The sequence below is a fragment of the Sapajus apella genome, unplaced genomic scaffold (genome assembly GCF_009761245.1).
Source record: "Sapajus apella isolate SASKATOON/1434 unplaced genomic scaffold, GSC_monkey_1.0 scaffold83, whole genome shotgun sequence".
In the NCBI taxonomy this organism is placed as follows: domain Eukaryota; kingdom Metazoa; phylum Chordata; class Mammalia; order Primates; family Cebidae; genus Sapajus; species Sapajus apella.
This window is the reverse complement of record NW_022437023.1, coordinates 2,028,831-2,049,625: the sequence shown is the minus strand read 5'-3', so window position 1 is coordinate 2,049,625 and position 20,795 is coordinate 2,028,831. Positions and strand designations below refer to the sequence as shown.

Below are 20,795 nucleotides of genomic sequence, written 5' to 3'. Positions count from 1 at the left end.
TTAGAGGGTATCTTGGGCATATTGAACCAGAGTTGTCTTTATTTTTTGAACTTCATAGAAGTGAATATAAAGGGATGGGAAGAGAACTTGAGAAAGAACAATTAGTTCCCCCATTTTTCTTTTAGTGCCATAAAATAGTTAGCTTTCTACCTTTTTCTTCATATGATTCTAGAGAAGATAATTTCGCTTCTTTCATTCAACACATTTTATTATGTTCCAGTCACTTTATTAGGTACAAGGGAGAAATGGTCACAAGATTGATGAAGGTTTCTGCTTTCATGGAGCTTAATATGAAATGCAGTGTCCACACTTATAAGGGTTAAAAAGGAGATCATCATTAAGGTTTGTCTTCTGCATTGCTATTTGGATATTCCTTACTGTCTCCAGACTATTTCTGTAATTGTATATACTTAGTAAGTCCCAGGATTTCTGGGACTGTTGGACTTTTGATTTTTGTGATGCTCGCTACCATCTCAAAATTGTAACATGACAGGCTTTTTTTGTTTGTTTTTGTTTTTACTTTTTATTTTAAAAAATAAAGTGATATTTTATATCTGGAGGATTACAGCCTTAATTATATAATTGATTGTGATACTTAACTAGGAACGTCATAAAACACAGATTAGTGTTTCTTTTCTTCTAGATAGAAATCTAGCCCCCATTAATCCAGTTTGCAACTGAGACTTAATTTGGAGCCCAGTTCTATTATATTTCTCAAATTCAGATTTCAGGTATGCTTAGTATAGTCCAGACAACTCACTGGTATTTCCCTTCCTTCTATATCAGTACCTTTTGAGAGTTATTTGACCTGATAGTTGTGGCTGTAAGAACTATATGTATCATTGATAACACTCAGAAGACAGATGATTGGTTTTTCATTTCATAGCCAGTGAACACTTAAGAGTTGTTGGTAGATAAGTCTTCCAGTTTTTTTCCCAGAGGCTCTTTTAATACTCCACTGAGGATTTAGTTATCTGGAGTACCAAGAAGGGCAGGACCCTAGCCAAATGCTAATGTTTAATGTTACCCATTTAATGTTTTAGCGACTAACTCAGTTTCTCTGGAATATGGCAGCACTCCTTTTGCACAGCTAAGATGACCCAATCACCTCAGCTGCTATAGTTGTCTGCCCAGGAGAGCTAAGTCTTTTTCACACCGTCTTGGTTTACCTTATTTTCTTCTAAGTTCAAAATACAGGCGCATTCTTGGATTTTCATATAAACAGACATTATCTTGTTGCAGGTGTATGTGTAAGTGTGTGTATCTGTGTATCTTAAAGAATAACTATGAATTCAGCCCCATGATAGTAGTATAATTTTTCTCTTGGATCTTGGTCTTTAAAGAGACTGACATTTTCTGAGGTACTTCGTGTCAACTACTATTCTGCTTATTGTAAGTCAAATGTGCTTTTGCCACACCTTAGAAATGAAAAAGATAAATTGCATGGATTGTCAGTATCTCATCCACAACCTTTCCACCAGCAGTGGTTGCCCTTTATAGGGTTAAGTTAGGGCATTTTGTTGGCAGATTTTTTTTAAAAGAAGGTATGCTAAAATATAGTGGCCACTGCTTTAGCTGGTACCCTTTAAGACTCGAGGAGCATAGAGTGTGCCATGCATAATGAAGCTGAGATCTCAGCAGTAGAACTCTGGTTGCCTTTCTCTGTCTGGTTCCTTTCCGGTAGTGAGCCATTAGGTATGTCAAAACTAGGCTCTTCCAGAGCAAGGAACTGAGGCAGCTTAGAGTACTGGTAGGAGAGAAATTACAAGCACCCTCTGTTCTGAGAATCCTACCATGTTCAGTTGTTCACAGTGATTTATTTTTTAAATGAATATATATATTCCAAAAAAAGATGAGGTTTCTGTCTACAGTTAAAAAGGAGTATATGAACTGCTGCATATTGGAGAGACTTTACAGGAAAGATCACATCTAGTCACTGTGTGGCTACCTATACTGCTTGACTAGTGAGAACTAGTCAAAACATAGATTGGTCATGAATCAGTCACATGAAAATAGGTACACAAGAGTAGGTACTGGCTGTGTGCCGTGGCTCACGCCTGTAATCCGAGCACTTTGGGAGGCTGAGGTGAGCAGATCACCTGAGGTCAGGAGTTCAAGACCAGCCTGGGCAACATGGTGAAACTGCTAAAAATACAAAAATTAGCTGAGCGTGGTGGTACATGCCTGTAATCCCAGCTACACAGGAGGCTGAGGCAGAATTGTCTGAGCCCAGGAGACGGAGGTTGCAGTGAGCGGAGATTGCACCCTGCACTCAAGCCTGGGTGACAGAGTGAGACTCTGTCTCAAAGGAAAAAAAAAGGAAAAAAATGAATAGGTACCAAATAAGATCATTGACATTTCCGAAGGAGGAAAATTATTTCTACCAAAACCATGTCTCTGTGTTGCCATTCCCAGTACCTCCACTGGTGTCATTGTTCCTGTGACCACAGTTCATTCATCATTCATGTTATCAGGGAGATCACCCCATTGTTTACATTTTACCACCACATGAGGTCTAAACTTTTACTGCCTTTTCTATTCATGTGGTCTCTTGAGCTCTTGAGTATTTTATAGTTAGGGACCCCAGAAGAAAAATCATACCTCAGGCAAAAAGCAATTTTAAAATGAGAATACTACCACTGAAATTACTCCTTGTGTTTCATCCTCTTGTTTCTGTGCAAAAAACTGGCAACAATCAGTTTGTTTGTGAAAATGGACATGTGTTACCTTTTAGTAGAGAGAGATATTCCCTAAACGTGGCCTGTGCTTCATCTCCATGGCTCTTCATGGACATCATTCTTAGGTTCTACAGATTCAGTGTGATGTGTGGCCTTCCCTGTGGTCACCTGAAACACATGTTGTCTTGACGAACTGCCTTGCGTTTGCCTTATGTGCTTCTTCATAGGGTTAAACTATTGGTCAGAGGTTGTTGGTTCTGATAATTCTTCTGATCAGTTGTGTGAGACAATAATTTGGCTCAGGTGTATGTGGTTAGGTTTATGTGTGTATGTGAGACAAAGAAAGAGGCCTCTTCTACATAGTTTCATAATAAACTACACCCAGCATAGGACCATTGATTGCCTAACATTTTTTTCTTTTGCTTGAACTCAGGGGCAGAGGCCTGGCCTCCAGGGGTTTGTCTTAAATATGTCGGGGGAGACCAATTTGGACATGTGAACATGGTGATGGTGAGATCGCTAGAGCCCCAAGAGATTGCAGATGTCAGCGTCCAGATGTGCAGCCCCAGCAGAGCAGGAATGTATCAGGGACAGTGGCGGATGTGCACTGCTACAGGACTCTACTATGGAGGTGAGTATGTCCTTGTGCAGCCCAGGGTGAAGGAATTAAGGTAACATCTTACAACATCCCCAGTGTTGCTCACAGAGCCTGTCAAATTGTATAATAGGGCATGGCCTCTTTTTAACAGTCACCCCATGCAGATAAATGATTTGCATTTTATGACTAATTGATTTAGTCTAGTGCTCCTTCTTTTATTCTAGGAATATAAGTATAATTTAGTGGCCTGTACGAGGTATTATATTTTGCATTCTAAATAAATATTTAGTAATGCTGTTGTTTTATATAAACTGGTAGATGCTATAATAATACTGAAGGCAGTACTTGTTCTCAAAGTCTCTAGGCACAAGTCATATAAAACAGATAATGCACAAAATGTGCATACTTCTTTCAACCTACTTGTCAAACTGCTAACATATCTCACTCCCTTCCTTTTATTGCCAAACTTTTTGAGCAGTGATCTATACTCACTGTCTCTTCTTTCACATTTTCCATTTACTCTTCAACCCAATTTATTTTTTATCCACTCCCCACTCCAGTGAAAGTTAATCAGTGACTACCCTGTTTCCAAATCCAAGTAGCCTCTTTACAGTCTTCATACCAGTTGACCTTTTAATGATCATTTGGCACCATACTACACGTTTTTTGAAATATGTACCTCTTAGAGTCATATGACGCCTCTCCTGTTTTCCTTTTTCTTCTCTGAATGTTATTTCTCTGTCTCTGTTTATTCTCAACTTTACCCTGGAATTCCTAGATTCTCAGTTGGACCCCATTCATGCTTGGTCACCTCATCCAGCCATGTGGCTTCAGCTTTCACCAGTATACCATACACGGTGATGCTCAAATTAATATCTAGAGCTGTGGCCTCTTTTCAGAACCCCACACCCATGTTTTGATTCCTTATGGCAGATTTTTTAACATCTCCTGAACATAATTTGTAACTTTTGGGCATGGTAGCACACGCCTATAATCCCAGCACTTTGGGAGGCTGAGGTGAGAGGATCATGAACTCAAGGGGCTCAAGATCAGCCTGGGCAAAACAGGGAGATCCTGTCTCTACAAAAAATAAAAATAAATTAGCCAGGCATGGTGGTGTGAGCCTGTAGTTGCAGCTACTTGCGAGGTTGATGTGGGAGAATTGCTTGAGCCCAGTAGGTCGAGGTTGCAGTGAACCATGATCATGCCACTGCACTCCAGGCTGGATGATGGAGTGAATACCTGTCTCAAAAAAACAGAACAAAATTAACCTTATATCCTTCTCGTTGGCAACCCACTGAGATAATCAGGTCAGAAACCTAGGAGCCATCATTTGTTCTGTCATTCCTAATCACAGATTCCTGTTGGTTCCACTATATCCTGTTCTCTGGAGATCAAAAACAAATAAATAGTAAATAGTACTTGCCCTCAGGGAGCTCTTAACTGGAATCATGGCCTATAGGCCAGTAGGACCTTTGGAGTTATTTCTAGATGTCCTAGAATTAATGATCTCATATATGTTTTTGGAGCCAGTGGCAACTTTAGAAATGTTAATATTAGAAAGAGTCTCATAGTGCTTATGTGACATCATTCTTTGCCGAAAGCCTTTGTACCTACTGTAATGAAGCCAAACTCCTTGGCACAGGTTATAAAGCTCACAGCCTGCCCTGGCCTCATTTTCACTCCCATCTTCAGTCATCTCCTAACTCCCCCACAGTCAGTCCCTGAAGGTGCCATGTGCTTTCACTTCTCCAAGCCCCTGCTCATTTCTCTCATTACCTGACATATCCTTTTCTTTCATCAAACTGCTGCTCATCCTCAAGGCCCTGCCTGAGTCACCTTTCCTCCTTCCTTCCTCCCCTCTTGCCTGCTTTCCTCACTACCCTAAGAAAATGTATCCCTCCTCCTTGATTAATATTATGCACGTGCTTATTATTATATTTAACACATTGTATATTAGGTGCTTGTTTTGCTGATCCTTTTCTCCTACTAAATTGTGAACTCTGTTTAATAATTGAATAATCACATATCAGAATGCAGAGAGATTATTTGTCCCTTCCCTGTAGGACTCCATTTTCAGGCAGTGTCTGTTAAGAGTCCCCTCAACCTGCGGTGGGAAGTTGTTTCTCCCATTCTGAGCTCCTTTACATTAGCTCTTCACCTCTCACTCCCTTGTTTCTTCTCTTGGCACTTTTATCTCTTTCTACCCATTTAATTTGATAAATGTTTCGTGTCACCTTTAAAACTGAAGGTGACATGTCTGATTTATCTTTGTAACTCAAAAATGTTGAGCTCAGTGCAGAATGGAGAGTGACTACTTAGTAAATTTTAAAAATGAATGTCACCATTTTTAAGGGGAGAGGAATACAATATATGTGACTTTAAAAAAAATCCCTTTGATGAAAAAATACTACTTCTCAGTGTTCCCCAGTGGCTAAGAAATCTAGTCTTGTTTTATGTGTGTGTTTTTTAGTGTTAAATATAAAATAATTATCACTCTGTGGCATATTACATTTTATACTCGTAACAGCCCTCACAAATTCAAAAGTAGGTGGAGTATAAATATGAGGGGACTTCAAAATATCGTGGAAAAATGGAATTAAAAGATAAAAGTAAAGGTCCAGGCACAGTGGCTCAAAGCCTGTAATCCCAGCACTTTGGGAGGCTGAGGCGGAAAGATCACTTGAGATCAGGAGTTTAAGACCAGCCTGGCCAACATAGTGAAACCCCATCTCTACTAAAAAAACAAAAATTAGCTGGGTGTGGTGGCTCACACCTGTAATCCCAGCTACTCAAGAGGGTGAGGCAGGAGAATTGTTTGAACCTGAGAGGGGGAGGTTGGCATGAGCTGAGATCGCACCACTGAACTCCAGCCATGGCGACACAGAGAGGCTATATATGTATAAATATATATGATAAAAAATAAGATAAACTTTATTTCTCAAAGTAAGCTTCATCAAGTTCAAGACACTTTTGTAAGCGATGATAACAGCTATTTAGTCCATCCCCAAAGAACTGAGGGTCCTAGGAATTTAAACATATAAATGCAGGGTTTTTTACATTATATTAACTGAAGAAAACTTGGTGTCCAGTAAAGACTTTAAGACTAGGAAACAAAAAGAAGGTAGAAGGAACCAAATCAGGACTGTAAGGTGGATACCTAATGATTTCCCATGGAAACTGTTAGAAAATTGCCTGTGTCTGATGAGAGGAATGAGCAGGAGCATTGCCATAGTAGAGAAGAGCTTTTTCTGCTAAAGCTTTGGCCAGCTTTCTCAAAACTACTATACATGCACACTTTTTTTTTGTTTTTTTGAAATGGAGTCTTGCTCTTATCTCCCAAGCTGGAGTGCAATGGGATGATCCCAGCTCACTGCAACCTCTGCCTCCAAGTTCAAGCGATTCTCCTGCCTCAGCCTCCCGAGTAGCTGGGACCACAGGCACCCGCCACCATGCCTGGCTAATTTTTTTGTATTTTAGTAGAGATGGGAGTCTCACCATATTGGCCAGGCTGGTCTCGAACTCCTGACCTCAGGTGATCTGTCCACCTTGGCCTCCCAAAGTGCTGGGATTACAGACATGAGCTACTGTGCCCGGCCTCTCGCTCTCTCTTTCTTTTTATCTTCTTTTTTTTTTTGCCTGGTCACCCAGGTTGGAATGCAGTAGAATGATCATAGCTCACTGCAGCCTTGAAGTCCTGGGCTTAAGCAGTCCTCTTGCCTCAGCCTCCCAAGTTAGCTGAAACTACAGGCATGTGCCATCATGCCTAGCTTTTTTTTTTTTTTTGGTAGAGACAGGACCTCCCTATGTTGTCCAGGTTGGTCTCAATTCCTGGACTCAAGTGGTCCTCCTGCCTCAGTCTCCTAAAGTGTTGGGATTACAGGTGTGAGCCACTGTGCCCACCTCTCAAAACACTATTATCATTCTTTGGCCCCCTAGAAAGTTGACAAGCAAAATACCCTGAGCATCCAAAAAAATTGTTGCCGTGACCTTTGCTCTTGACTGGTCCACTTTTGCATTGACTGGCCCACTTCCACCTCTTGGTAGCCATTGCTTTGTGCTTTGCCTTTAAGATTCCACTGGTAAAGCCGTGTTTCATCTCCCGTTACAGTTATTTGAGAAATACTTCAGGATCTTGATCCCACTTGCTTAAGATTTCCATTGAAAGCTCTGCTCTTGTTTGCAGCTAATCTGGGTTCAATAGTTTTGGCACCCATTGATTGGAAAGTTTGCTCAACTTTAATTTTTTACTCAGAACTGTGTAAGCTGAATCAGTTGAGATGTCTGTGGTGTTACTGTTGTTTCTGCTATTAATCGTTGGCTGTTCTTCAGTCAGCGCATAGACAAGATTAATTTTTTCTTCCAAAATTAATGTGGATGTTCCGCTGCTATGGCGTCTTCAGTGTCATCTTGTACCTTCTTAAAACAGGTGATCCATTTGTAAACTGCTGATTTCTTTGAGGCATTGTCGCCATGAACTTTTTGTAAAGCATCAGTGATCTTCCATAGTGGATTCAAACTTCACTATGAATTGGATATTTGCCCTAGCTTCAATTTTAGCAAAATTCATATTGCTCTGATAGGGGTTCTTTTTAAACTGATGTCTTGTCCTTAGTGCCTCAAACTAGATGCTGTTCAGATTTATTATAACAAGTTAGTATGAGTTTATTTCGATGCTAAAAAAAAAAGTTGGGATCCATGCATAGTTTTTTCATAATACTCATTTTCCATGAATTTTTTCTTTTTCTTTTTTTAAAAAAATTAATTCTGTGCTTACCATGAACTCTTTGAATATGCTTTGTATACTAGCTTTGGGGTAAAAACTTAAATTTTTAACTTAAAACCCTTAATTTTAACTTAAAAACCTTTTCTTGGTTTTACGGTCTATAAGTTGTTTCTCAGGACTTTTGGAATCTAATGTCTTCAAGGGATTCTAATAATTCATCCTATTTTGTAGTTTTCAAGAATTTTTATTAAGCTATAGAACCTTTTCCTTGATGGAAGTATATATGAATGCCTCCCTGTAAAATGGGAAAGGATAAAAATGAAATGTTTTATTGAATTGGGGGCTTCCTTGGCCTAATTTTCCCTGCCCTTTTGCGCCTGGGATGACCTCTGGAGCTTTGTGGGGTATAGTTTGCCAACCTTATATCTGCTCCAGTGAAGAGTTTAATTCCATTTTATGAAGTATTTCATTGAATCTAAATTATTATTGGTTGCAAAACATCTCCTAGTATCAGAAATGTTACATGACTTAACAGAAAGTGAATAGGTTATGTATAAAACCACAGCCATGTGCACATGGAAAAAAATGAACTGTTGTAATAGCCATGATTGGTTCACTCTGCTTACTAGCTTATTGAGTGTAATATAGTGGTAAGATTGTAGACTGTAGGACTCTGTTGCCTGGGCACAAACTTGGACAAATTAGATAACTTCTCTGGACCTCATCTTTGTGTTTTAACAATAAAAGATTGCTTTTTGGAGGTTTCTGGTTTTGGTGGGGTAGTTGCTTCTGTAATCTTTAGATGGTCTTCTTTAGAAGTAATCCACTCCCTTTATTTTTATAGACTGTTTCAGTTCATGTTTCCTCTTAGAAAGAATTTTTGCTCTATGCAGTCATTTACAGGTCTCCTGTAAAAGGTCTCCTCCACCCCATTTCAGCTTGGTATTGCTCTCTGAGTTTTTCAGCATGTTATGTGGACAGTTCTTGACTGTGTGGTGCATATTACAAGACCTTCAGCCTCCTCCCACCAAGGAGCTGTAGCTTCACCTATTTATCTTGAAAACAAACACTGTCCCTACCACACAAATTTCTAGCTCACTTGGTCCAAAACTAGTAAGTATCTGATTTTGGCAGATTTATTTTTGAGCCCTAGCATTTTATCTTTTTTTTTACCTGACTTTGATACCCCTCTCCACTCTACCCCACCAAAGGATTAGCTTCTTAGCTTTTATCTGAGTAGCAAATACTAGCTAACAGTAGAAAGTACTAATAAATTCTAGTACTTACTATTTGTCAGGTATTATTTTGGGCTTTTTACATATGTTACCTTATGAAATATTAGCTGCATTTTATGAATGAGGAAACTAAAGACCAGGGAGGCTTAAGGTCTAGTAAAAGCAGTAAATTAGTTACAAATTATAGTTATAAATTAACAAAAGTAATTTTATCATCTTTGTCATTACTTTGGCTATCACTACTCTCTGGGGCTCAGAAGGAGACTTTGGTTCTAGGGTATTAATACTCGATAGAGTTTAGTGAGGGTGGAGTGTATGATCCCCAAGTCCTCTCTCCACTTCCAGAGTGAGTGGGCATTGGGGTGGAATTGAGATTGGCAGGGCTATTCTTAGGTAGTTGGGTGTCAGTTTTCCCCAGAGAGTTCCTGCCTGCTAGAAGATACTCAGTTCTATAGGACGTTGGACTCTGGGCAAAGAGTAAGCAGCATGAGTAATTGTGCCTCTTTTAGCCTGGATACCAATAATAATATACTTCATCTCTTCCTAGCAGAGTACCTTCTTCCAGAATTCCAAAGAGAGATTTATCCTGTACCATGATGGTTTGTTTCCTCTAAAAGTCCTAGTTGTGAAATAAGCTAAGGTCAAGTTGATAGTCTGGTTATCTTGTACTAGTGGGGTATTCCACTACTTCAAGTAGTTTTTGTTAAATACCTCACATGGGTCCCTAGGGACATTTCACAAATTGAGTAAATAGCCTATGCATTATTCATTTGGTTTCTCAGAGTTTAGAAATGAAGTTCCCCTTATGAAGGTCCTAAACCACAATATGTCTATATGTTGGGAAACTTTTGGGTGCTTTGTTTAAGCTACACTGTTTATTTCCCAAAACCTTTGTAAGTTCTTCCTTTAGTTTCTCCATTTTATAGCATGTCCTCCCTAATCAGGTAATGTGAAATAAGGAAAGAATTCATTATTTCTCACTTATGTTTTAGTTAACATCATGTTACAAAAAAAGCTGTGGTTTCATACAAACTTCTTCATACTAGAATCCATGATGTCTTCTACTTACATGCTTTTCTGCCTGACATTTCTCCCAGTTTTCTTGCCCTTTTGCCTATTAACCCCACCTTTAGAACATTGTTTTATGTTGAACTCAAAAAGACTTCATCTGCTTCTAGAAAACCCTCCATAAGATGCTCACTCTGTCAATTCTGAGCTCTAGAATTCTCTAATACCAGAAATAAGAGTAGCCCTTGAAATAAGATTTCATTTTTGATTTTTTTTTTCTTTTTTGAGAGAGGGTCTTGCTCTGTCACCCAGGCTGGAGTGCAGTGGTGTGATGACGGCTCACTACAGCTGTGACCTCCTGGGCTCAAGCAGTCCTCCTGTCTCAGCCTCCCAAGTAGCTGGGACCACAGGCATGGTTTTTTGTTTTTGTTTTTGAGAGATAGGGTTTTGTCAGGTTGCCCAGGCTGGTCTTGAATTCCTAGGCTCAAGCCATCCTCCCACCTTGGCCTCCCAAAGTGCTGGGATTACAAGCATGAGCCACAGCACCCTGCCAAATTTCATTTCGATAACAGAAGTGCTAGCCTGAAGCTGTGACTTGTATGGACAATGTTTTAGAATGAACATTTCAAAATGTAAATGAGATCTGAAATTTTAAAATATTGTGTTATGATATGTTAGGCTATTTCACCTTTGAAGAAGGGAACCTGCCATTGGTTGCACTGCCACTAGGTGGTGGTGATTGTTTGGTGGTCATTTCCAGATCTGTGTGAGTCAAAGGCTGGACATGGTGGCTCATGCCTATAATCCTAGCACTTTGGGAGGCTGAGGCAGGTGGATTGCCTGAGCCTAGGAGCCCAAGACCAGCCTGGGCAACATGGTGAAACTCCATCTGTACCAAAAATACAACAAATTAGCCAGGCATGGTGGCACGCACCTGTAATCTCAGCTACTTGGGAATCTGAGGTGGGAGGACCGCTTGAGCCTGAAAGGCGGAGATTGCAGTGAGCCAAGATTGCTCCACTACACACCAACCTGGGTGACAGAGTGAGACCCGGTTTCAGCAATAACAACGGCAATGTGAAATGGCTGTACTGTTCAGATTAACCTCTAAAATGCATATATGCGGGTCTTGAACCTTCTAAGGGCCATGAAAAATTTAAAAATAGGTTGAAGCAGTGATCCTTTTGTAAAGTGTAGTAATTAAGATATTCCATGTCCAGGCAGTAAAGCATCAAATGTTTTCACTCTTGTCACTTGGCTGTGAGTAGTGTTAATGTATGCCAACTAGTTAGTGCTAATGATGTTTACTTTATAATTAATTTTCTTACCCCTCAACATACCACACACATATATAGAAAAGGATTTGGTAGAGGGCAAAAATATAATTTGAAAGCTGCACCTTTTTTACTCAGAGTAGCCAGAGCCCTTCTATTAAACAGGAGCATCTTTAATCAGAAATGTTGGATTCCAGAAATTCTGAATTTAAGGGAGTAGTGATATTTCCTTAAAGATTTTTAAAAATCAAGTGGAATTCTGTATTAAAATACTAGCATACTTACTGTTAAAAGGAAAATAAATAGTTGTAAACCGTTGACCATTTTAACGATTACATCAGCATGATTTGTATCTTAATATGATCCTTAACTTTTTTGTATATATGTATTAGTAAGGACTGTAGCTTAGGCTCGATCTAGTTAAAGTGTTTTACTTAGTTAGGGAATATGACCCTATTAGAGTAAAACATTTGCAAATAGAACTTACTGCACTTCCCTAATTCTGAAGTGACAGTGGTTTTAATATGCATCCTTAGTTTAATGATTACTTTCCTTGCAGGAGAGAGAGGTAGAGCCACTACCATATTAAATGAACACGTTAATTATATGATTCATCTTGATTTCAGATATGTTAAAAACGAGGAAAAAATAATACTTAAAAATTAAATATGTATGTTTTCCCTTTAGAAAAAATACATGTGCATATATGCTGAAACCATTTCAGGGAAGAAATTCTTAAGAAGGTTTCACTGAATTGCTGGCCTCTGGGTTTTTAGTAAGTTTGGGAGTTTTTAGTAAGTTTCGTTTTGTACACTTGCCCCTAGATCAGAGTAGAACATGTTTCTTTTAAATAAGGACGTAAGCCTAATTGACTTTTATTCAAATAATCACTATATGCAATAAAACTAATGTGTAGTGCTTTTTTTTTTTTTTTAACAGAATGATGACTGGCATCTTAAACAATGTATAGGTCTTTTAAACTTTTATCTAATAGCTTAGTTTTTGATGCAGTTTATATTCTTGAATTACTGCTTAGAATGTAGTCATAACTTCATTCTTTGAAACCTCACATTAGCCTTATAGTTAAAGGTGAGGATCTTTGAAGAGGATAATCTCTTACTGAAAAGCAAATTGTATTCTGTTCCTGTAATGATGGTTTGACACCAGCCTCATAATGCTCTAATGGGTTTTATCTTGAAATGGCAAGGACATTTTTCAGTTAGAAGTTAGTTTGTTCTGTGTAATTTTCATTTTTGAAAAAACAAACAACAACAACAAAAAAACTTTCTTTAGCCTTTTTCTCCTTGTTAAAGAATTTACAGTTTCCTTGACTTACAAAGGGAATGTCAGCATTGGACATTCAGCCCCAATGAGAAATGTTGTGAGCCTGCTGGCCTCTGGGTTTTTTTTTTGTTTTTTGTTTTGAAATAGAGTGTCTCACTCTATCACTCAGGCTGGACAGTGTCATGACTTAGCTCACTGTAGCCTTGAACTCCTGGGCTCAAGCAATCCTCCCGCCTCAGTCTGCTGGCACTGCATACCTGGGTAATATTTTTAAAACCTTTTTTTGTGGCGTTGGGGATCTCATTGTGTTGCCAGGGTTGGTCTCTAAATTCCTGGCCTCAAGCAATTCTTCCTGTTCGCCTCCCAAAGTGCTGGGATTACAGGTGTGAACCACTATGGCCAGTCTGGATTTTGCTTTGTAGTAACAAATGTCCTTCCAGTTTCCTCTTAAGATTTCTAGGCCTGGCGCAGTGGCTCATGCCTATAATCCCAGCACTTTGGGAGGCCGAGGTGGGCAGATCAGCAGAGGTCAGGAGTTTAAGACCATCCTGTCCAATATGGTGAAACCCAGTCTCTGCAAAAACACAAAAATTAGCCAGGCATGATGGCAGGTGCCTCTAATCCCAGCTACTCAGGAGACTGAGGCAAGAGAACCCCTTGAACCCAGGAGGCCAGTAGGCAGAGGTTGCAGTGAGCCAAGATCATGCCATTGCACTCTACCCTGAGTGACAGAGTGAAACTCCTTTTCAAAAAAAAAAAAAAAAAAAAAGATTTCTAAGAGTTGTTTTTTGTTTTTTTTTTTTTTTTTCTGCCTTGACCTCCTGGGCTCAGGTGATTCTCCCACCTCAACCTCTCTAGTAGCTGGCATTACAGGTGCACGCCATTGCACCCAGCTGATTTTTATTTTTAGTACAGACAGGGTTTTGCTGTGTTGTCCAGGGTGGTCTCAAACTCCTGGACTCATGCAATCCACCTGCCGTGGCCTCCCAGAGTGCTGGTATTACAGGTGGAATGCCAGCCACTGTGCCCGCCCAGATTTCTAAGAGTTTTGCTTGTAGTTTGTTTTGACATGATCTTGAAAGCAGTCTAATTCTAAGGTGGCTTCGGTTTTGGCTCAGTACTTTTTATTTTCATAATTTCTCTTATATATACAGAAATCAGAAGTGATTACAAAAGTAAACTTTATTTCTGACCTGAGCCTTATTTGAGGACTTTAAAAAGTGTTTAGTAATACATTTTTTAAACTGAATGTAACCAAGATATTATCTTTTCAACATATGACTCTAGCTGCATTCCAAGTACTCAATAGCAACATGTGGCTAGTGGCCTCCTCTTTTGGACAGTGCAGCTCTGTGGATGCTGGCTGATATGTTGTACCAATTTTTTTTTCTGTAAGAAGTTTTATAGAATTGGTATTATTCTTTTTCTAAGGAATTTTCCAGTAAAACCATTCGAACCTGGAGGTGTTTAGGTTTTCAATTACTAGTTCAATTTATTTTCATAGTTATAGGTCTATGCAGGTAATCTATTTCATCTTGAGTGATGTTGGGAAATTTCAAGGAGTTGGTCCTTTTCATCTAAGTTGTTGAATTTATGTTCATAGAGTTTGTAGTATCATCTTAGTATCCTTTTAACATCTATGTTTGATGATAATTCCTTCTTTCATTCTTGATATTTTGTGTCTCTTCTCTTTTTCTTTCTTTTAATAGATTTCCCAATTTTAATTGGTCTTTGCAAAGAATCAGTTTTTGGTTTTATTGATTTTTCTCTATTCTGGGTTCAATTATATGGACTTCTGCTCTTAATTTTATTAATTCCTTCTTGATTTATTTTCTGGTTTCTTAAGGTAGATACTGAGATCATTGCTTTGAGACCTTCCTTCATTTATATATAGGTGTTTAATACTATAAATTTTCCTCTAAGTGTTGGTTTTAGTTGAATCCCACAACTTTTGAAATGTATTTTTGTTTGTTTTTTTAATTTTAGACACTGCAGTGAATGCAGTAATGTATTTTTGTTTTCATTCAGCTCAAAGTATCTTCTAATTTCCCTTGAGACTTATTATTTGACCTATAGATTATGCAGAAGTGTGTTTAATTTTCAAACATTTGGGAATTTTTATCTTGTTTAGTGGTTCCTTTTTTTAAATATATTTTTAATTTTTTTACTTTTACTCTGTAGAGATGGAGGCTTGCTACCTTGTCTAGGCTGGTCTCAAACTCCTGGGCTCAAGTGATCCTTTTGCCTCAGCCTCCCAAAGTGCTGGTATTACAGGCATGTGCTCCTAGCCTTGTTAATAGTTTCTAGTTTAATTCCGTTGTGGTCAGAGAACATCTTTTGCATGATTTCATTCCTTCCCTCCTCCTCCTTCTCCTCCTCCCTCCTCCCCTGCTCCCTCCTTTTCCCCTTCCTCGCTCCCTTCATCTTCCCCTCCCTCCATCTTTTCCTTTTTTCCCTCTCTTTTCTTTTCTTTCTGTTCTTTTCTCCCTTTCCTCCTCTCCCTCTCCCCATCTTCTTTTTTCTCTTCTCACATATCTATCTATTCTCTTTTTTTTTTTTTTTTTTGAGATGGAGTCTTGCTTTGTTGCCAGGCTGAAGTGCAGTGATGCAGTCTTGGCTCACTGCAGCGTCCGCCTCCTAATTTTGTATTTTTAGTAGAGACGAGGTTTCACCATGGCCAGGATGGTCTTGATCTTTTGACCTCATGATCCGCCCACCTTGGCCTCCCAAAGTGCTGGGATTACAGGTGTGAGCCACCACGCCTGGCCTCTTCTCTTCTTTTTGACAGGGTCTCACTCTGCCAAGCTTCCCAAGTAACTGGAACTACAGGTGCACACCACCATGCCTGTCTTGTTTTTTACTTTTTGTAGAGACAGGGTATTATTTTGTTGCCCAGCTTGGTCTCAACCTACTGGCTTCAAGCAGTCCTCCCACATTGGCCTCCCAAAGTTCTGGGATTACAGACATGAGCTACCACACTGGCTGATTTAATTTATTAAGGTGTTTATGACCCAGGACATATTGTCTATCTTGGTGAATATTCTGTGTGTCCTTCAAAAGCATGTGTATTTTGGTTTGTTGGGTTGAATGTTCTATAAATGTGAGTTCGATCCGGTTGGTTGATTTTGTTGTTCGGTTCCTTTATATCTGTTGATTTTTGTTGTTGTTGTTTATTAGTTCTTTCTATTACTGAGAAAAGAGTGTTGAAGAGTCTGACTACAATTGTGGATTTGTGTTGTTGCGTTTTTTCTCCTTTCAGTTATTAGTTTTTAATTCATGTGTTTTGAAGCTCTGTTGTTAATAGGCGTAACACATTAGGATTATCCTTTAGGTAAATTACCCATTTATTAATGTGTAATATCTCTTTTCTTCCCTGATAATTTTCTTTGCTCTGAAGACTACTTTGATACTAGTATAGACACTTTCACTTTCTTTTGACTAGTGTTTACAAGGTCTTTCTCCATCTTTTAACTTTAAACCTACATATATCATTTTATTTGGAGTTTCTTATAGATAGCATGTAGTTGGATCTTTTTTTTCCCCTCCATTCTGACAATCTTTGTTTTCTAATTGGTATGTTTAGGCCATTCACATTTAATATAATTATTGAAAGATTTGAATTTCGTTTTACTACTTTATTATATGTTTTGTTCTTTTAGTTGAAGACTTAAATCAGTCACATTGCTAAACTGATAAGTTGCTTGTGATTAAATTTTTTTAAAATGTATTTCCTTTGATAAGAAATACGTGATTTATTATAGAAAATAAAGTCTAAAGAGAAAAGGAAACATTTGTTCTGCCATCCAAGTATAAACACTTTTTTTTTTTAGTGGAGTCTCACTCTGTCACCCAGGCTGGAGTGCAGTGGTACGATCTCAGCTCACTGCAACCTCCGCCTCTCAGGTTCAAGCAGTTCTCCTGCCTCAGCCTCCCAAGTAGCTGGGACTACAGGCTACACACTTGGCTAATTTTTGTATTTTGAGTAAAGACAGGGTTTCACCGTGTTGGTCAGGCTGGTCTCGAACTCCTGACCTCAAATGATCCATCCCCTTCAGCCTCCTAAAGTGCTGGGATTCCAGGCATGAGCGATCGCGCTTGGCCTAAGCACTATTAATGTATTCTTTTCCACATAGTTTTCAAAAGTCCATGTATTAAAAGCAAAAACTTTTTTGTTGTTAAAATATGGTATTCTGCTGTGTATCCTTATGCGACCTACTTTTTTCTCCCATTCACTAATGTTTTAGAACTTTCTTCCCTTAACATTAAATGCTTTCAAAAACACAATTCCATACCATTCCATTAGATTACTGTTAACTAAACTATAAACTATTATGGATGATTCGTTTTTTCTTAATTGTGGTAAAATCCACATAATAAATCATTTTACAGCATGCAGTTTAGTGGGACTTAATACATTTGTGGTGTTGTGCAACCATTATCTGTTTGATTCCAATGTATTTTATCACCCCAAAAGGAAACCCCATACCCATTAAGCAGTCACTCCCCATTCCTCCCTTCCTGCAGCCCCTGACAACCACTAATATTATTTCTGTCTCTCTGGGTAGATACTTCTTTTTGCTGGGATAGGGCAAGATATATAAACAGTCAGCAAATAATAAAACGCATTAGGCCGGGCGTGGTGGCTCACACCTGTAATCCCAGCACTTTGGGAGGCTGAGGTGGGTAGATCACTTGAGTTCAGGAGTTTGAGACCAGCCTGGCCAACTTGGTGAAACTCCATCTCTATCAAAAAAATACAAAAATTAGCTGGGCGTGCTGGCACATGTCTGTAATTCCTGCTACTTGGAAGTCTGAGGCACGAGAATGGCTTGAACCCAGAAAGTGGAGGTTGCGGTGAACTGAGATTGTGCCACTGCCCTCCAGCCTGGGCAACACAGTTAGTCCCTCTCTTATAAAAAGGCAGGTGGGGCAAGATGGGGGACTGAGAAACACTGGTGAAGTTCATAGTCCAGGAGTATAGGTTCACCAAAAGACTGAAACGTAGGCTGGGCGCGGTGGCTCAAGCCTGTAATCCCAGCACTGTGGGAGGCCGAGGCGGGTGGATCACGAGGTCAAGAGATCAAGACCATCCTGGTCAACATGGTGAAACCCCATCTCTACTAAAACTACAAAAAATTAGCTGGGCATGGTGGCGTGTGCCTGTGATCCCAGCGACTCAGGAGGCTGGGGCAGGAGAATTGCCTGAACCCGGGAGGCGGAGGTTGCGGTGAGCCGAGATCGCGCCATTGCACTCCAGCCTGGGTAACAAGAGCGAAACTCCGTCTCAAAAAAAAAAAAAAAAAAAAAAAAAGACTGAAACGTAATCACACCTTACCATTATGTTACTACTGGTGTCTTTACTACAGTTTCTTTTAGCCAGTACATCATGTCTGCCTTTCAACAGGGCATACTAAAAAGCAAGAAGCACAGCTTGGAGAAATTAAATACCATCAGAATCAGTTTTGGCAGGCACATTGGAATTATTAGGCCAGGATTTTTTTTAAAAAAAACTATAAATAGTATGCTAAGTTAAAAAGTAGACAACATGCAAGAACAGATGGATAATGTAAGCAGGGAAATGGAAATTCTAAGAAAGAATCAAAATGCTATAGATAAATATTAACAGAAATGAATGACTTTGATGAGCTTGTTAGTAGACTGGACACAGCTGAGGAAAGAATCTCTGAGCTTGTGGATATATCCATAGAAATTCCAAAACTGAGAAAGAGAGAAAAGGCTGAATAGAAACAGAACAAGCCAGGGACAGTGGTGAGTGCCTGTAGTCCCAGTTACTTGGGAGGCTGAGGCAGGAACATCCCTTGAGCCTAGGAGTTCAAGTCCAGCCTGTGCAACATAGTGAGACTTCATTGCCTAAAAAAACAAACCCAGAATATAGTAGCCTCCCCATCACCCCTATCTGCAGTTTCACTTTCCATGGTTTCAGTTACCCATAGTTAACTACAGTCCAAAGATATCAGATGGAAAATTCCAGAAATAAACAGTTCTTAAGTTTTAAATTGCATTCCATTCTGAGGGGCGTTCCATCTTGCCTAGGATATGAATCATCCCTTTGTCTAGCATATCCATGGGTATGCGGTATTCACTTTTTAGTCACTTGGTAGCTATAGATTGATTGTTGGGATATTGCAGGGCTTGTGTCAAAGTAACCCCTATTTTACTTAATCATGGCCCCAGAATGCAAGAGTAGTGATACTAGCATATTGTTGAAATTGTTCTATTAGTTTTTGTTGACCTGTTACTGTGCCTAATTTATAAGTCAAAATTTATCCTAGATGTGTATGTATATGGAAAACATAGTATATATAGGATTCAGTACTTTCCACACTTTCAGCATCCACTGGGAGTCTTGGAACTTTTTTCCCATGAGTAAAGGGAGGGCTGCTATATCCATGAACTGTGGAACAGCTACAAAAGGTGTAACATATATGCATGATGGGAATCACAGAAGGAGAGTAGAGAAAGGAACAGAAACAATATTTGAGGCAATATGGCTGCAGATTTCTCCAAATTAATGTCAGACATCAAATCACAGATTCAGGAAGCTCAGAGAACACTAAGCAAGATAATGCCCAGAAAACAACACCTAGCATATCATATTCAAACTGCAGACAATCAAAGATAAGAAAAATCTTGAAAGAAGCCAAAGGGAAAAAATACCTGACCTATAGAGAAGCAACAGTAAGAATTACACATGACTTCTTCTCAGAAATCATGCAATCAAGAAGAGAGTGGAGTGAATTTTTTTTTTTTGAGATGGAGTTTTGCTCTTGTTACCCAGGCTGGAGTGCAATGGCGCGATCTCGGCTCACCACAACCTCCGCCTCCTGGGTTCAGGCAATTCTCCTGCCTCAGCCTCCTGAGTAGCTGGGCTTACAGGCACACGCCACCATGCCCAGCTGAATTTTTGTATTTTTAGTAGAGACGGGGTTTCACCATGTTGACCAGGATGGTCTCGATCTCTTGACCTCGTGATCCACCTGCCTCGGCCTCCCAAAGTGCTGGGATTACAGGTGTGAGCCACCACGCCCGGCCTGGAGTGAATATTTTAAATGTTGATAAGCATGGTGGCTCACACCTATAATCTCAGCACTTTGGGAGGCCAAGGCAGAAGGATCACTTGAGCTCAGGAGTTCAAGACCAGCCTGGCCAACATAGGATAATTAAGGAATAGTATGAGCAACCCTATGCTCACAAACTTGATAACCTAGGTATAATGGAACAATTCCTTGAAATATAGTTTGCCAAAGCTTAAGAAAACATAGACAACTTGAATAGGCCTTTGTCTGTTAAAAAAAATTGGATCAATAATTAATAAACTTCTAAAACAGAAAGCACCAGGTCCAAATGAGTTTTCTGGTGAATTCTACCAAACATTTAATGAAGAATTACACTAATTCTCTTTTTATATTTTTTTTTAAATAGAATTTCGCTCTTTCCCCCAGGCTGGTGTGTAGTGATCTCAGGTCACTGCAACCTCTGTCTCCCAGGCACAAGTGATCTTCTCACTTTAGCCTCCCAAGTAACTGGGGACTACAGGCATGTGTCACCACACCTGGCTAGTTTTCTTTTGGTAGAGATGGCATTCTGCCATGTTGTCCAGGCTGGTATTGAACTCCTGGGTCAAGCAGTCTTCCTGTCTTGGCCTCTCAAAGTGCTGGGATTACAGATGTGAGCCACCACACCTAGCCTATACTAATTCTCCACAATTTCCTTCAGAAGATAGAAACAAATGGAATACTTCCTAACTCCTTCTGTGAGGCCACCGTTACCCTAATACCCAAGCCTGATAAAGATTACAGGAAAACTACAAAACAATTTCTCATGAACTTAGATGCACACATCCTCAACAAAATATTAGCAGATTGAATTTCAAAAATGTGTAAAAAGGTCAGGCGCTGTGGCTCATACCTGTAATCTCAACACTTTGGGAGGCTGAGGCTGGCGGATCACCTGAGGTCAGGAGTTCGAGAC

The 20,795-nt window shown here is 39.5% G+C and overlaps 1 protein-coding gene across 4 annotated transcripts in view; it reads left to right on the top strand.

Moving 5' to 3' along the window:
• The window catches only part of ILRUN (inflammation and lipid regulator with UBA-like and NBR1-like domains), a 113,119-nt gene that overhangs the window by 49,497 nt on the left and 42,827 nt on the right, over positions 1-20,795 (top strand). For 2 of the 4 annotated variants that reach the window (XM_032253466.1, XM_032253465.1), the window contains exon 3: positions 3,112-3,309. The exons of the other annotated variants lie outside the window; for them this stretch is intronic. In XM_032253466.1, the coding sequence (XP_032109357.1) occupies positions 3,112-3,309 (198 nt within the window). The remainder of the gene's footprint in view (positions 1-3,111; positions 3,310-20,795) is intronic. 4 annotated transcript variants of the gene reach the window in all.